At 46.9% G+C, this 14,883-nt stretch overlaps 1 protein-coding gene across 1 annotated transcript; it reads left to right on the forward strand.

Moving 5' to 3' along the window:
* The first annotated feature begins 392 nt into the window (after window positions 1-392).
* LOC144134378 (neprilysin-1-like) lies at window positions 393-14,628 on the forward strand. The gene is made up of 4 exons (XM_077667301.1): window positions 393-501; window positions 5,506-5,840; window positions 11,126-12,735; window positions 14,265-14,628. The coding sequence occupies exons 1-4, from the start codon at window positions 393-395 to the stop codon at window positions 14,542-14,544; spliced, it is 2,334 nt and encodes a 777-aa protein (XP_077523427.1). The 3' UTR covers window positions 14,545-14,628.
* Window positions 14,629-14,883: the final 255 nt, after the last annotated feature.

Here is a 14,883-nt window from a genome sequence, read left to right on the forward strand (position 1 = left end):
CCTGGGGTGAAGAAGAAGAAGAAGAAGCAGAAGAAGAAGAAGAAGAAGAAGAAGTAGGAGGAGGAGACGAAGAAGGAGGCGGAGGAGGAGACGAAGAAGGAGGAGGAGAGAAGGAGAAGAAGGAAGAAGAAGAAGCAGAAGAAGAAGAAGGAGGAGGAGGAGGAGGAGGAGATAAGAAGAAGAAGAAGGAGGAGGAGGAGGAGGAGGAGATAAGAAGAAGAAGAAGAAGGAAGAGGAGATAAGAAGAAGAAGAAGAAGAAGAAGAAAAAGATTCGCGTGACGCTCGGGCTCAGCGTCACGAGGAAGGAAGCACGAGAACGGTTTTCCCGAGGTCTCAACCGTGGGCTCTGCACCGTACCCAGCTTTCCCGAGGACTACGCCGGCTTCCCGCCATGGCCAAGCTTCCCAAGATGGCCCACCAGTGCTGGTCTGTCCTGTCGGGCTTCGCCTCAGCGCTGCTCTTCGCCTCGGCCTTCGTGCTCGCCTTTCTCATACTGGAAGGTACGGGCCCGGAACGCGCAGCCTTGCCGACCTTCGCAACCTAGAGGCAGTCAGTGCCAGGGACATCTGTAGGGCCGTATGCTAGGTACTTAGTCTTACAGTTTAGAACTCCGCGAGGAACATGTCCCGAGTATCTTTTTCCTCCAGACAGAGGTAAAAAAGAGACAGGGTGAAGGTTAAAGTTTTCTTTGCTTAATATGGTGCTGTTAAATAAGCAGCTACGCTAGGTATGTGGGCACTGACATCCCAAATCTGCACTTGTACTGAGATCTGTCGTAGTGGAAGGCTCCGGATTACTATCAACGTACGGGACACCTTACACGTGTGGAGTCATGGCACAACGCTCAGGCGTATCTGCTTTTCACGTCTGTCGAAATGCGGCCACCTAGGACATGATTCGAACCTACGACTTACGGTTCAGCAACCGAGTGCCGTATGCATTAAGCCACCACGACGGGTGTACCAGACTACTAGACTGTCCGAACGTTACACCTGATTGGTATAAAGCTTTTCTTATCTCTTCAGAATCGATTAACTGCTGTCTGAAACGATAAGCCAGTTGTAATTTGGGCGGTGCGGGCTGGCAACATTATTTTTCTATCTTTTTGTAGCGAAAGCTTCACTACGCTAGATTGAGCCGCGCTTCGCAGGGCACTAAATTTGACCTTCGCTGACTTGGAGGTCATGCATGGCTATAAGTCGCATCATAGCTAAGACCTTCAGGATAACGCTGTGGACCATCTTGGTGTCGCTCCACATGGTCATGACCTTTGACATTTGACCTTGACTTTTGACCTTACGATGACCTTTGACCTTTGGGTGACCTTTCAGTCTTATTTGTTTATTATTTATTGCGAAGATACTGCCAGCCTTATTTGAGGCCTTAGCCGGAGTGGGAAATAAGATAGAAACAAACATAACACAGCATAAAATCACTGCAAAACATTTTTAGCACAGTTTTCGCATAAAAAAGTAAAAAAATGTAGGCACATGAATGCTAATTTTAGACCATCGCTGTGATAGGGAAAATCACAACAAATAAATAAGACAGGTTATACTTCATCTGTTTCCAATAAAAGATTTACATAACTACGTTTTTCTTTAGCGCGCTGCAGAATGACTCGGCCGCTAGACTTTCCACTGTGTTTGGAGACAGCAAGTTCCAATCTCGGACCGTTCGTGGGAAATATGAATTTTTGAAACCATCGGTTTTACTACAATATTCCTTTAATTTTTTTGAGTGATGCGATCGCGTTGGGCGTCTAGTGACTGGTTCAATGTACTTATTCTTTTCTACTCCTAGTTTGTCATGGTACAGTAAATACATGATCTTCAACCTTTCCCGATAGCGTCTGATTCGTAGTGGGTCTAAGCCAGCCTGTTTAACAAGTATGCTTGGTGAAGTGCGCCAGCTATAGGAACTGAATATAAATCTTACCGATTTTCTTTGGATGCTCTCCAACTTATTGATATTTTGCTGGGTCCAAGGATCCCATACAATACAGCAATATTCAAGGATTGGTCTAATGTAGGTTTTATACGCTAGAAGTTTTATTTCTTGTGTTGACTGTCGCAAACATCTCCTCAGATATCCCAGTTTCTGCATGGGCTTTTTTGTGATGTAGGTTACGTGTTCATTCCATCTGAGGTCGGATGTTAGAATTACACCTAAGTATTTGTAACAGTACAGAAGAGAGAACCTGTCCATTGATGCAGTATTTAAAGGGTAATGGCTGCCGTTTCCTGGTGACTGTCATTGCTACTGTTTTCTTTGTATTTATCTTCATTTGCCATGTCAAGCACCATGTTTCGATAGCGGTAAGTGAAGAATTTAATACGGCCTGGTCTCTTGGGCTGTTAATTTCATTATAAAGGATGCAGTCGTCTGCAAACAACCTGATTTTCACCGGTATATTCGTTACTATGTCGTTAATAAAGATAAGAAAAAATAACGGGCCGAGAACAGATCCCTGTGGGATGCCGGAACGAACAAGTGCCGGCCTTGAACACATTCCATCAATGTACACGCTTTGTTTCCTTGATGAAAGATATGCCTCTATCCATTGTAGCAGTGAGTCATTTTTTAATATCGGTTTTAATTTTAGAAGCAAGTTTTGGTGACAAACGCGGTCAAATGACTTTTCGAAATCTAAGAAAATCATATCAACTTGGCCTTGCCTATCTAGAACTGCTGCGATGTCGTGAACAGTTTCGACTAGCTGCGTTGTAGTCGATAGCCCTTTACGGAACCCGTGCTGCCTATAATCTATGATGTTATTAATTTCGACAAACGTCATAATATGCTTGAAGATAATATGCTCGAATGTCTTAGCGCATGTGCAGAGTATTGAGATGGGCCTGTATGGAGTAGTTAATGAGCGGTCTCCTGTTTTGGGTATTGGTGTAATCTTGGCATATTTCCAATCATTTGGTAACTCTGCTCGCGACAAGGATTTGCTAAATAGTAAACACAAGCATTTTGAACACCATTCGGCATACCTTACAAGGAGGGCGTTTGGTATGCCATCAATTGCCGGGGATTTTTTAGTGTCTAAGTTAAGCAATAATGACAGAACGCCTTCTTCTGATATGCAGACATTATCGATAGGAGGACAATTAGCGGGTAGGTTGAAACTTGGTCTTATACCATCGTCGTTTGTAAACACAGAGCAAAACAACTCATTAAATGACACTGCTATCAATGCTTTATCTGTCACTGTTTCATTATTTATGCAAAAACTGGGCAAGGGCTCCTTTTTTGAAGAGAAGTGGCGCCAAAACTTTGCCGGGGAAGAAAGGAGAAAATTCTTCATAGAAACAGTGTAGAAGTGTTTTTTGGCTTTACTGATGCTGTCTTTCAACTGCAAACGTAATGCGCAAAGCTTATCTGCATTAGTTGCCGAAGGGCACCTGCGATGCTGCTTTCTAATTTTTTTCGCTTTTCTTCCCAGGCGTACAATTTCTTTTGTTTTCCATGGATTCATTTGTTGCGTTCTCTTCAGCCGCACGGGAATGAAGCGTTTGATGCACCTCAGAACAAGTTCTTTGAAAAAGCACCACAGGTCGTCCACGCAGCATTCAGTTGATTCAGCAAGAAGGACAAAGTTAGAGAATGAACTATCTAAGACATCTAATATGTCGACGTCACTAGCACGTGAAAAGATTGGCACCAAACGTTCTCCTTTTTTGTTTTTTGTCACATATTTGAGTTCCAAGGTTAAGCATATCATTTTGTGGTCAGATATGCCCTCAGTAACAAGTGTTTTTGGATCACGCTGAAGTAGGCTACTGCTGACCAGGAAAAGATCTAATATCGAAGAAGTGTCGTTCAGGATGCGGGTTGGTAGCTTTACCAGTTGTGTTAAGCCGTGCAAAATTATTAGATCAACAAGTGGTTCAGCTGCCCCAGACAGGGGATCGGGAAATGGGCCGTCCCAGCAAATAGAAGGAATATTGAAGTCGCCGCCAAGTAACATGTTTGAAGAAAGACTTTTGGTAGAACATAGAAATTCGTTTAGTTCGTAAAAAACATACTATCGCTATTTGGGGGCCTGTAGAATCCGCCTACGATGAAGTTTACTTCTTTTAGATGTACTTTCGCGATAACACATTCAATCGCAGGTATGTTAGGTAGACGTGTTACATTTAGCGCTTCTTGAAATATAATTGCCACACCACCCCCTCGGGAATTCCTGTCTTTTCGAAACATACTGTAACCTGGCGGTGTAATCTCGTCGTCGCGAATGCTAGAGGTTAACCAAGTTTCTGTTACAATTATGTGCGGTTTGTACGCTGATACTATGCTCTCCAGGTCTTCGGATTTATTTATGATGCTCCGAGCATTAAGGTTGATGCATCGAAGAGGCTTTTTATTGCAAGTTTCGGTTCAGCTTTGACGGCTATGCCTGCTTGCTTGTTTGCCAACAGGAACCTTTCTATTGCTGTCTTCGTCCCATTGAAACAGCTCATTATTTATCTTGATTTTGTCGTAGAGCAGCTTAACTTTCTCTCCATTTGCTCTAATTTCGCTTGTGCTGTCCCATAATATCTCTCTTTTGCCTAGTGGACACTGAAAAATCCTCCGAGACAGATTTTTTTGCCTTTCAACTTGAAGCAATTCTTCAGTACATCAACTTTTTCACGGTGGTCCATCAGTTTTATTATAATTGGCCGTGATTTATCTGGCTGAATCCGGCCTATCCTGTGTATTCGTTCAGCGGACGTTACTCGCACACCAAGCGTGGTATCAAATACGTCCTCGACTACACTTTTAATTAGGTCATCATGTGTTTCTTTGACTTTCTCGGCAATACCATAAACCAGGATGTTGTTCCGCCTTGTGCGGTCTTCTAAATCAGTTTGCCTTCTAAATTTCGAATAGTCTTCTCAAGGCTACATATTTTTACATTCATTTCTTTGATGGCTGTTACTGAGGCTTCTACTAATTCTAGTTTAGATTCAATTTCATTTAGGCGCCTTTGGATGTTCTTTTGGCCTTCGAGTAGTTCAGCTAGCATTTGTTCAGTCGGGGGCCCGGGGTTGGGCTCTACATCGCCGCAAAGCATCAACAAAGATAAAACAAAATCATTTAAATCAAGGAGGACCATAGCGACACTATGTGGGCACGTCAGCTGAATGAAACATCGGTCGCTTGTTTTAACAGTAGAAAATGTGTTACTGACCTGCATGTAAAATACGAGCGGGTTTGACATGATGCTGACACGCAGCCAGCCGACGTGCCCACTGAAGGAACTTGTAGGCAGCGTTCTTTTTATAGCCGGAGTTGATGATGTCGATGAAGCTGGCCGTGATAGTGCCCAGCGATCGTCATAGCACGGTTGTTAGGGAGAAGAAGAGGGTATGATTTGGTTAGTCATGTGGATTACGTCACGTAACCATTGCTGTGGAGCGTTCACTGAATACCATGTTTAGCTAAAAACATTTGCCAATTTTCTAACTGCATAGCTAATTTATATTTCAAATGCTGTTCGGGCCGTACCGCAGGCTACCACCGTAAGATCGACGCGGAGTACCACGACCACGGGGAATCTGGCCACTCCTCCGGCAAGGTGCAGCACCGGCACCGGCACTGGCATGACTCCCGGGCCACCCAGAACGCGGCCGACCCGCACCACCACCGTCAGGGACGGGATCTGCACGGACCTGCAGTGGGTGCCTCTACGGCCACCGGCGTCCCGCTCGGCACGCGGACCAGCGGCAGGCCACGCCTGGACGCCTGTGACGACTTCTACGAATACGTCTGCGGCGTCGGCGGCGTAGACAGGGAGGGAGAACTGCTCAAGGAGATCGCCGCACCCCGCAGTCCCTACATCACTCAGGTGCCTCCCAACTTTCACATCGTGCCATAAGTGGCTGCGGCCTGCTGGTATCATACCTCATTACTTATTTTATTTATTACCCACAGCGCCACATGCGGCCTTACAGAGGATGTGGGTAGGTTGTACAAAACAAGGAGAAATTGCAAGGGCAGTCACAATGATGATGCAAACACTTCATTGTCAGTAACATTAACAAGAAATAAAGATAAAAGCATTCCATTCTCGAACAGTGTGAGGAAAGAAAGACATCTTCAACAATCGGTTCTTGATCTGACATTGTGCACTTTATGGTTATGATCGACCCGCTTTGGTCTGTAGTGTGGATGGAAAATGTACTTCTCTCTGGGAATAGCAATTCTTTTGTAATATATAATGAAAAAAAATTAAGCCTTATATTTCGCCTTCTCACTTGAAGAGGTTCCCACTCTAATTCTTGTTTTTATGCTACACATACTAATGTGTTTATTATAATTCCCCAGAAACATAGCGGGCCGCTGAGTTCTTAACTCTCTCTAATTTCTGTCTGTCGGTCTTTGTCGGAAGGTCCTAAACAGTACAAGCATATTCAAGCACAGACCTGATATAAGTTTTACACGATAAATCCCTAGAATCTTGCGGAAACATTCTCGTCTTACGGCGCAAAAAACCAAATATTTTGCAAGCTTTCCTAATATCATAATCAGCATGCCGATGCCAACATAGTTTTGAAGTGATGTACATGCCTAAATACGTATATTCGGGAACAATTTTCAATAAATAGCCGTTTATGTTATAGACATAATTAGGTACATTCTTTCTTCTTGTGAAACACATGTGTACTGTTTTTCGTAAGTTTAATTTCATGTGCCACTGTTCGCACCTACGGTGCACTGCATTTAGGTCTTCCTGCAAAGCAAATGAATCATGGACATTTTTAACTTCCCCTTACACTACACAATCATCAGCGAAAAGTCGCATGCAGGAAGTAACATTTCTTGGTATATCATTAATGAACACAGCTGACCAATTTGTCAGCACTGAACTTTAATATATTGGTCAGCCGTGTTGCTTGTGTCACCATCTGGGCCAATGTGGAATCACGCATGGTGTTTACGAATTTTTTTCCTGCGACAGAGGTAGCGCGAGCTCCATTGCTGATTGAAACAGAGCTCTGGCAAGTTTAAATCTCCTCCTATCACAAAGCATTCTGTTCGTGTTGTTTCTACGGTTTTATACAATTCTGTCATTATATCAACCGAGATTACAGGTGGCCTATAAAAGGAGCAAACAGGTACACTTTTCCCATTTGGCAAAAGGGTTGAAATGCGGGCCAGTTGGTTCATAGTAATTTGAAAAAAAAAACCAGTCACAAAAGAAAATGGACAAGAGGAGTGTCCAGTCGTTGTGGCGTGTACAATCCTTCCTTGTCCATTGTCTTTTGTGACTGGTTTTTTTCAAGTTCCCATTTGGCAACTTAATCCGGCCCCACAAAGCTTCCCATGACCCATTTTGTATTTCAAGACGGGAGCAAGACACAGTGCGATTAATATAAAACACCCGCTCCGGGATTATTCCTGCTTTTTCTGTAGCACGTGTAAAAAGCTGGAAAAGCTTCACTGTATCCGATATCAGAATAGAGCCATGATTATGTCCCCAGAACCACGGAGGGCTCTGTCATGCGCAGTAGGATTTGCACATTTTACGACTTATTTCTAATGATTCGGCAGTTCACAACCAAAAAACAAACGTTAGATACTGATACCGACTTGTATCATGTACTCTGAACAACTTGTCCTAGACGTTCGTCGTACGCCTATATTGTTCTCATTTAGGGGCAGCACATGGTACTTCAGTTTTACGCGAGTGCCTACGCTCCTATGCAGCTTCGAAAAATCCCACAGGTATTTCCTCTTGCGACGTGTAGCCTCCGAGAAATCCTCCGAGATACTAAACTTGTTTGTCTTTGTTTTTGTTTTTTTCCTTTGTTTTTCTTTCAAACAAGAAAATTTAGTTATGATAGGTTGTTTTCTTCTTTCCTGGTGCTTCCTTCCTTAGTCTGTGCGCTATTTCGATGTGCACGGTGCCTACATGAAGGTCAGACATTATTTCCATGACGTGTTTTTCAGATGTTTCGGTAGGTTCATGAGTTTCTGTATCATAAATTCCGTAGAATATCGAACTAGAACGAAGGCTTCTGTTTTACGAATCGCCGATATTTTTCAATAACTTCTTTACCAGAGGTTGGGTGCTTTTGATTCGCCTCTTTAGGTCATGTAATGCAGTCGTACGCTCCTCCTGGTTTGCTTCAATAGCTTCTAATTTTGATTTAATTTTATTGTAACTTTCCAAAGACATGTCTAATGTAGAAGAACTGCAGATTGGGCTAGCTGGTGTTGATGCATAATGGTCGTTGAACAGCGCAAGCGCACAGAGACCAAGAAAGGGACGAGACACACAAACTAGCGCTGAACACATAAAAGACGCTTATTTTCTTGTACACGGGCGTCTTTTATGTGTTCAGTGCTCGTTTGTGTGTCTCGTCTCTTTCTTGGTCTGTGTGTGATTGCACTGTTCAACCGCCATTATGGCTAATTTACCTTGCATATCGGGTCCTGGATATCCCCGCACAACTCGATATCCCCGCACAAGAGTAAGAAAAGAAATTAAGAAGCTTGATTACGCATTAAAACATAGCGCAATAAAAAACACTCGACACATCGAAGTGGCCACGATAGCTCAGGGGTTATGGCGCTCGGCTACTGACCCGAAAGACACGGGTTTGATCCCGGCCGCGGCAGTCGAATTTCGATGGAGGCGGAATTCTAGAGGCCCATGTACTGTGCGATGTCATGCACGTTAAATAACCCCAGGTGGTCGAACTTTCCGGAGCCCTTCACTACGGCGTCCCTCATAGCCCGAGTGGATTTGGGATGTTAAATCCCCGTAAACCATTTCACCGAACTTGACACATCGCGACTGTGCGCTAGCAAACACAATCTGGGGTGGAACCGGCAAAACATGCAGATCAGTTTGGCACGAATCCTTAAAACAATCACCAACCTGCACAAGCAGAAGAAATTCCGTGTAACGCAACGGCATGGCTGCACTGGTTACACGCCCCAAGTTGACACTGACGGTTCGACCTTCTCGTAGGTCGCATACGTGTCGATGCGGCTCCCAATGTTCGTAGGATGGCAGTGGGCACTTGTCAAGCTCAGCTCTGGCACATATTCTTTTGATGAAAACGTTGAATTGAAGTTCACAACTGTCGGAAATGGATGACGCTCGTAGCAGAGCGATTCTTCCTTGGTCGATGAGAAGCGCTGCGTTGGCAAAGCGATTGATAACATGCGCAAGCACGACAGATTCTGTGTAACGCAACGGCATGGCTGCGCAGGTTACACGCCCCTAACGGTCGGTTTCATTGGGGCCACACATTTTTGTGCCGATGCAGTTCCTAAGTTCTCCTGACACAAAGCTATGGTGACATTGTGACCTCCGATATAAAAATGGTTTATAGACATGGTACACAGACTTTTTATAGAGTCTATTGCCTTCTTATAGATATTTCTTTTTGTCTATTCATAGTCTATAGACTGTCTATAGACAAAAGGCTACTAAATGTGTATAGCCATTATTATAGATTGTCTGTTACTCTATAGGATTTGTATTGCCTATAGACTGCTCTTTAGGGTTTGACTATAAGGAGTCTATATCTATAGACTATAGACAGAAGCCTATGGACAGTTTATAGACTGTTTAAAGAAATTTTTGTAAGGGCTGTAGCAGCTTCTTTAGTTAATATATCACAACATCGTCTCACTTTGTTTCTCTCCTGGTTTCTACGTTTTTTCCGCAGAATTAGCGCCCATGGTTTTTTGACGGGCAGCAACGATGCCGTGGCCTTTTCTCGTCTTAATATTTTTTCATAGAACAACGGTGAACTAGAATTGCGGGTAGTAGAAAACGTATCCGGAGTTCCCGGGTTCGGACCCGACCGCGGCGGCTGCGTTTTTATGGAGGAAAAACGCTAAGGCGCCCGTGTGCTGTGCTATGTCAGTGCACGTTAAGGATCCTCAGGTGGTCGAAATTATTCCGGATTCCTCCACTACGGCACCTCTCTCTTCCTTTCTTCTTTCACTCCCTCCTTTATCCCTTTCCTTACGGCTCGGTTCAGGTGTCCAACGATATATGAGACAGATACTGCGCCATTTGCTTTCCCCAAAAACCTATTAATTAGTGGAAAAAGCGGGAGATATCACTTGAAGCCGGAACTGCCGAATGCCGATAGGGGCACTGGCATAGAATTAATGGCACTGGTTGGCTATTCCCGAGCAGAGCGAAGAGCGATATGCTTTGGCAGGACATGTTGCCAGGCTAGCTGGTGTAGTTCTTCGGACATGGCAAAGTTGCTAGACATGGTACAGTTTCTCGTCCTGTAGACAGTCTTGTGTTTCTTTTCGCGCAACTTTACCAAGCCCGAGGAAGCGCGATGTCTAATTGCCAAAATAATCAATTATTTTCTTTTCGAGTAAGTTCGCTGAAGACAATAGGGTCTCCATAAGGAAACTAACACTGCAGTCGACGGTCGCGTGCTATCGTTCCAGGCCGCAAGTTAACAGGCCGTTTGCAAGCAGCAGACGATCAAACATAGAAGGTTCGCGTCCTCCGAAACAGACGTAGTGGTGGCGGTGGGAGGAGCGCAGCGTCGTCTGCTCAAGAGAACTACACCAGCGACTTTAGATGCTCTTAGAATATGGTAACCCTATGCCCCTAATCGATAGGTTCACCTTATTGGCAGTGGAAATTTTCGGCGTCACGCCACACATGCGTCTCAGCTCTCGCTTATTCTACTACCGCTACTTCTAGATGTCTGAACGTAAAACCATTGGCTGTTCCTTGAGAGCGGTGCTGGTCGGCACCTTCATCGCTAACTTCAACATCCTGTGAACTTTATAAAAGACTGCTGCGGTATAATGCAAAGCTCGCTTCATGCGGAGGTTGCGAGTTTACCATCTCCAGCCGATGTTTGTTCCTCCCTAATTTAGTCACTTTCACTGATTCGTAACGAATAGCCTTAGCTGTCCAGTTGCAGCGCATATCTACTTAGTGGTTTCCTCTGCATTGATAACTGCCCATTATGCACGTAGCGTAGAAACAAGATAAGTGGGAGATAAACACGAATCTCCAAGGCTTTGTGAAGTATTACGTGCATAGAAGTAAAAGGACCACAAGAACACTCTTTTTCTATTTAGGCATACACAGGCGACCGAATGAAACAACTGAGGAAACTTTTGTCCATGCAGGTCACGGAAACACTTCTGAACAATATCCAGGAGACATTCCGTGCATACCGAGCGGCGGACCCGTACAAGGACTTTCCCAGCGTGTTCATCAATCAGGCGGCCTACTTTCTGCCCAACTGCACCGGCCTCTACAGCCGCAACGGCCTAGGCTGGGACCCCTTCCAGGACATCCTGGAGGACATCGGCCTGGGCCGCTGGCCACTGCAGCTGCCGGGAAACATCAGCAGCCTGGGTGCACTGGTTGGCAGAGTGGACGCCGCGCTGGGCATCTTCCCCTTCGTCGACGTGACCGTTAAGAACGAGTACGAGTCCAAGTACGCCGTGCACCTCGACGTGCCAGCGACGGTCCTCAAGAGACGTCAGACGTGGTACACGTCTTCCAACATCACTGAGTACGCCGTCAGCATAGCCAAGGCTCTCGTTGCACTGGGTGCCGTATCTACAGCAGCCGAAACCGCAGCGGCCGCCATTGTCAGGCTAGAAGTTGAACTAGAGGAAGCCATCAGCACTCGGCGGTTCGAGCCACCTCCTTTCAGGATGCGAACCCTGGACAAACTGCCTCACGGCCGCTCCTGGAATTGGACGGCGTACTTTTCCGCGTTGCTCAAGAACTTTCTGGCCGACGAAGAAGAATTCATCAGCGTCGAAGTCTTGGCACCGCAGTATCTTGAAGACCTACCCAAACTACTGGACAGCACGAACGCCACGTCCATAGTCCACTACGTTGGTTACAGGGTACTCGTTCACTTGTCCCCTGTACTGCCGGACGTGTTGGAGGACTTCACCCCGCTCAGCTTTAACGGCATCGTGGCCGGCGTCGACGCGAGACTTCAGGCGTGCGCCCGGCTCCTGGAGCTGGTATACCCGCAAGGCACCCGGACGTTCCTGCGCATGTCCCTTGGCCTCCCGGACAGCGTTCTGCGGTACGACACCCGCTACGACGCCGAAGTCCAGGAGGTGTTCGAAGACCTCAACCGACACCTTCAGATGGTCGCGAGACGCACGCCATGGTACGACCCAGTTGAAAGAGTCGTCGCCGTGGAAAAGCTCAAGGGCGTCCAGTTCACGTTCTTCGGGACGGCTCAGAACTTGACGCCGATCGCCGAGTACTACAACCTCAACGTGCCGGCGTTTCGCGGAACACGGCTGCTGGAGAGCGTGTACAACATGCTCATCAACAGCCGCCGCACCTACTACCGGCCCCAGAAGCGCTCCAAGGACTGGGACAACCACTTCCACGTGTCCAGCCTGTCTCCTGGACACGAATACACCCACGGCCGCAACGCGCTGTTCTACCCGTTCTCAAATGTGGCGGCGCTTAGTCTGACCGGAGGCGGGAAGCTGAGGGCGCTAGACATTCCCATAGTGGGTGCGCACATGCTTCGAGGTCTGGTGGCGGCCATAGACGAGCGCGGCTCGTTCATCGACCACAAGCTCCGGGTGCGCGGCTGGTGGAGTCGCGAGACGACGGCCAAGTACCGCCTCATCCGAGACTGCTTTTGGACGCAGTACAAGCGCGCCCTCGAGGAGATCCTGCGCGACGACGTGGACTTGATCCGCACCATAGAGGACGACATCGCCGACAACGCTATTGTCTACCCGCTCTACAGGTGAGGCAATAGACGCCTTTGTTACCAGAAGATGAAAAAAAGGAAAACTACCAGGGAAGAAGGGGTATGACTTCGGAGCATGGAGTAGAAAAAGTTGGAGTCAGTATAAGAGGGCCATTGGCCCAGCAATAGACGCAATGTAGACGGTGGGGTATTTCAGCTTATCCAAGGAATGGTATGCATGGAAATTGCTCTAAGCTACGGAGTACAGAATTCAAAATCTGCGTCAGCAGTGTCAGCTAGCTCACCAGTAGAGAGGCCTTCAGTCGATAGTGGCGACAATATCCACTTTGGAAGCATCGCAGACAAGCCACTCTGGGAAGTCTTTTTGGCCATTTTAGGAAGCTCATCTACAGTTGAAGTTGAGTCCCGTCAAAGGCACAGTTGGATCTGTTTCGCGTGTCCTACATGCCGAACAGCCAAGTATGAACGAGAAGGGGTGAACGTCGTTGTAAATTATAGCAGCAGTCGTGGCATCGCCGAAGGTGGCGTGTCTGCGTTTCGAGCGTAACCAACCTCTTGCCCTGGTACCATGGGAGGCTAGCATGCTTTCGTGTCCCACCCTCCCTTGTCCAGAGGGGTGAATTCGGGAGGAAAGGGCTGCTTCGACGATCAGGAGAAAACACCCCGTGTTACTCTGCGGCTGCTAGCCTATACTGACTCATTTGCGTTCGATTTGCCGACGCTGCTGCCGGGCAGCTTGAAAGATGACTTGCCTTGGGAACGTGCTACCCAGGGGGTTGTGAGTAAGGCAGAAGGGCGGTGACTGCGCTGCCTCCTCGGCAGCCCTGCCCGGATGCTCGCTGGAGCCTCCGGTTTCTAACATATGCTAACGGTTGAACACCGTAATTGCAGAGTCGAACAGCACGGTAACACTGCCGCGGGGACGTCTTTTCGCTGAATGGTTATTGTTAAGCAACACGTTAGCCGATCAACTTTTCATTATGACTGGCAGCTAGAAATAACAATCTTCTCGGTAGCACCGTCATATCACCTGCGAACGAGGACGCCTGCGCATTCTCGAATACTCTCGCTACCCCAAGTCAGCCTGGTGTCTTCCTTATCTTATTTTTCACAGCTCTTGCCAAGTTTTTTTGTTCTTATGAAAACGCTTACTGCCTGCTCTCAGTCTGCGGTCGCTCAGTGTAACACCGGTCATGCCGCTCTGGTGACCTCTGAGCTAGTACTGTCCAGTTCACTTTGTGGTCATGCCACTCTGGGGCCGGTAGTAGGTGCGGCGGCTGTTGATGAGCATGTTGTCATGCCACTCCGGTAATATCTGAGATAGTACTGTCCAGTTAACTTTGTGGTCATGCCACTCTGGGGCCGGTAGTAGGTGCGGCAGCTGTTGATGAGCATGTTGTCATGCCACTCCGGTAATATCTGAGGTAGTACTGTCCAGTTCACTTTGTGGTCCATGCTGCTCCTTTTGTCACAAAAGTCGACATCACTACGCATATTCCTTGCTCAAAGTGTTCGACGCTTATTCCTCTTGGTGCTTTGAGGTCCGCATTGCCTTCTGACCGCAGGTACTACATGCGGCAAGCCAAGCGGTCCCTCGCCATCGGCTCCGGCCTGATGCTCCGGCGGCTCTTCTTCGTGCAGTTCGCGCGCGCCCACTGCGACCGCACGAATGACACGCGCTACGAGCAGCGGCTGGCCTTCTTTGGCGATACTCCGCCCCGGCTGCGCGTCAACCTGCCCCTCGCCAACTTCAAGCCCTTCGCCGAGGCGTTCGGGTGCCAGCAAGGGGACACCATGGTCCCCCAGAAGGGCCGCTGCTCAATGTGGTTCACGGGAGACGAGTGATAAAGAAGAAAGTTTCTCCCATAACATGGGTGTATGTAAAAAATGGCTTCCTATTACACTTCTAATAACACGCGCTAATCATGTTTTTATCTATAGCCATTCTTGCGACGTATTTGTATTGCGCGGCATAGAATCATATACCTTTCGTCTGTAATCGTCCTTTGCATTATTCAGAAATGGAGGCCACTTCTTCGTGGTAGTAGACTTTCTATTATGGCTTCGATTCTTGCATATCTTTCTGTGTTTTCACTAAGTTATTTTCATGTTCACTTATGTAAACTATCGCTGCATTTTGACTGTTTTGTATAAACAGATTTCATTTGTAAACCTCTGCTAAGA

This window comes from Amblyomma americanum, chromosome 5 (assembly GCF_052857255.1).
Source record: "Amblyomma americanum isolate KBUSLIRL-KWMA chromosome 5, ASM5285725v1, whole genome shotgun sequence".
In the NCBI taxonomy this organism is placed as follows: domain Eukaryota; kingdom Metazoa; phylum Arthropoda; class Arachnida; order Ixodida; family Ixodidae; genus Amblyomma; species Amblyomma americanum.

Coding starts and splice junctions, on each gene's coding strand:
- LOC144134378 (XM_077667301.1), top strand. CDS start 393: ATGGCCAAGCTTCCCAAGATGGCCCACCAGTGCTGGTCTGTCCTGTCG. Junction 502..5,505: donor CGCCTTTCTCATACTGGAAG/GTACGGGCCCGG, acceptor GCCGTACCGCAG/GCTACCACCGTAAGATCGAC. Junction 5,841..11,125: donor GCAGTCCCTACATCACTCAG/GTGCCTCCCAAC, acceptor TTGTCCATGCAG/GTCACGGAAACACTTCTGAA.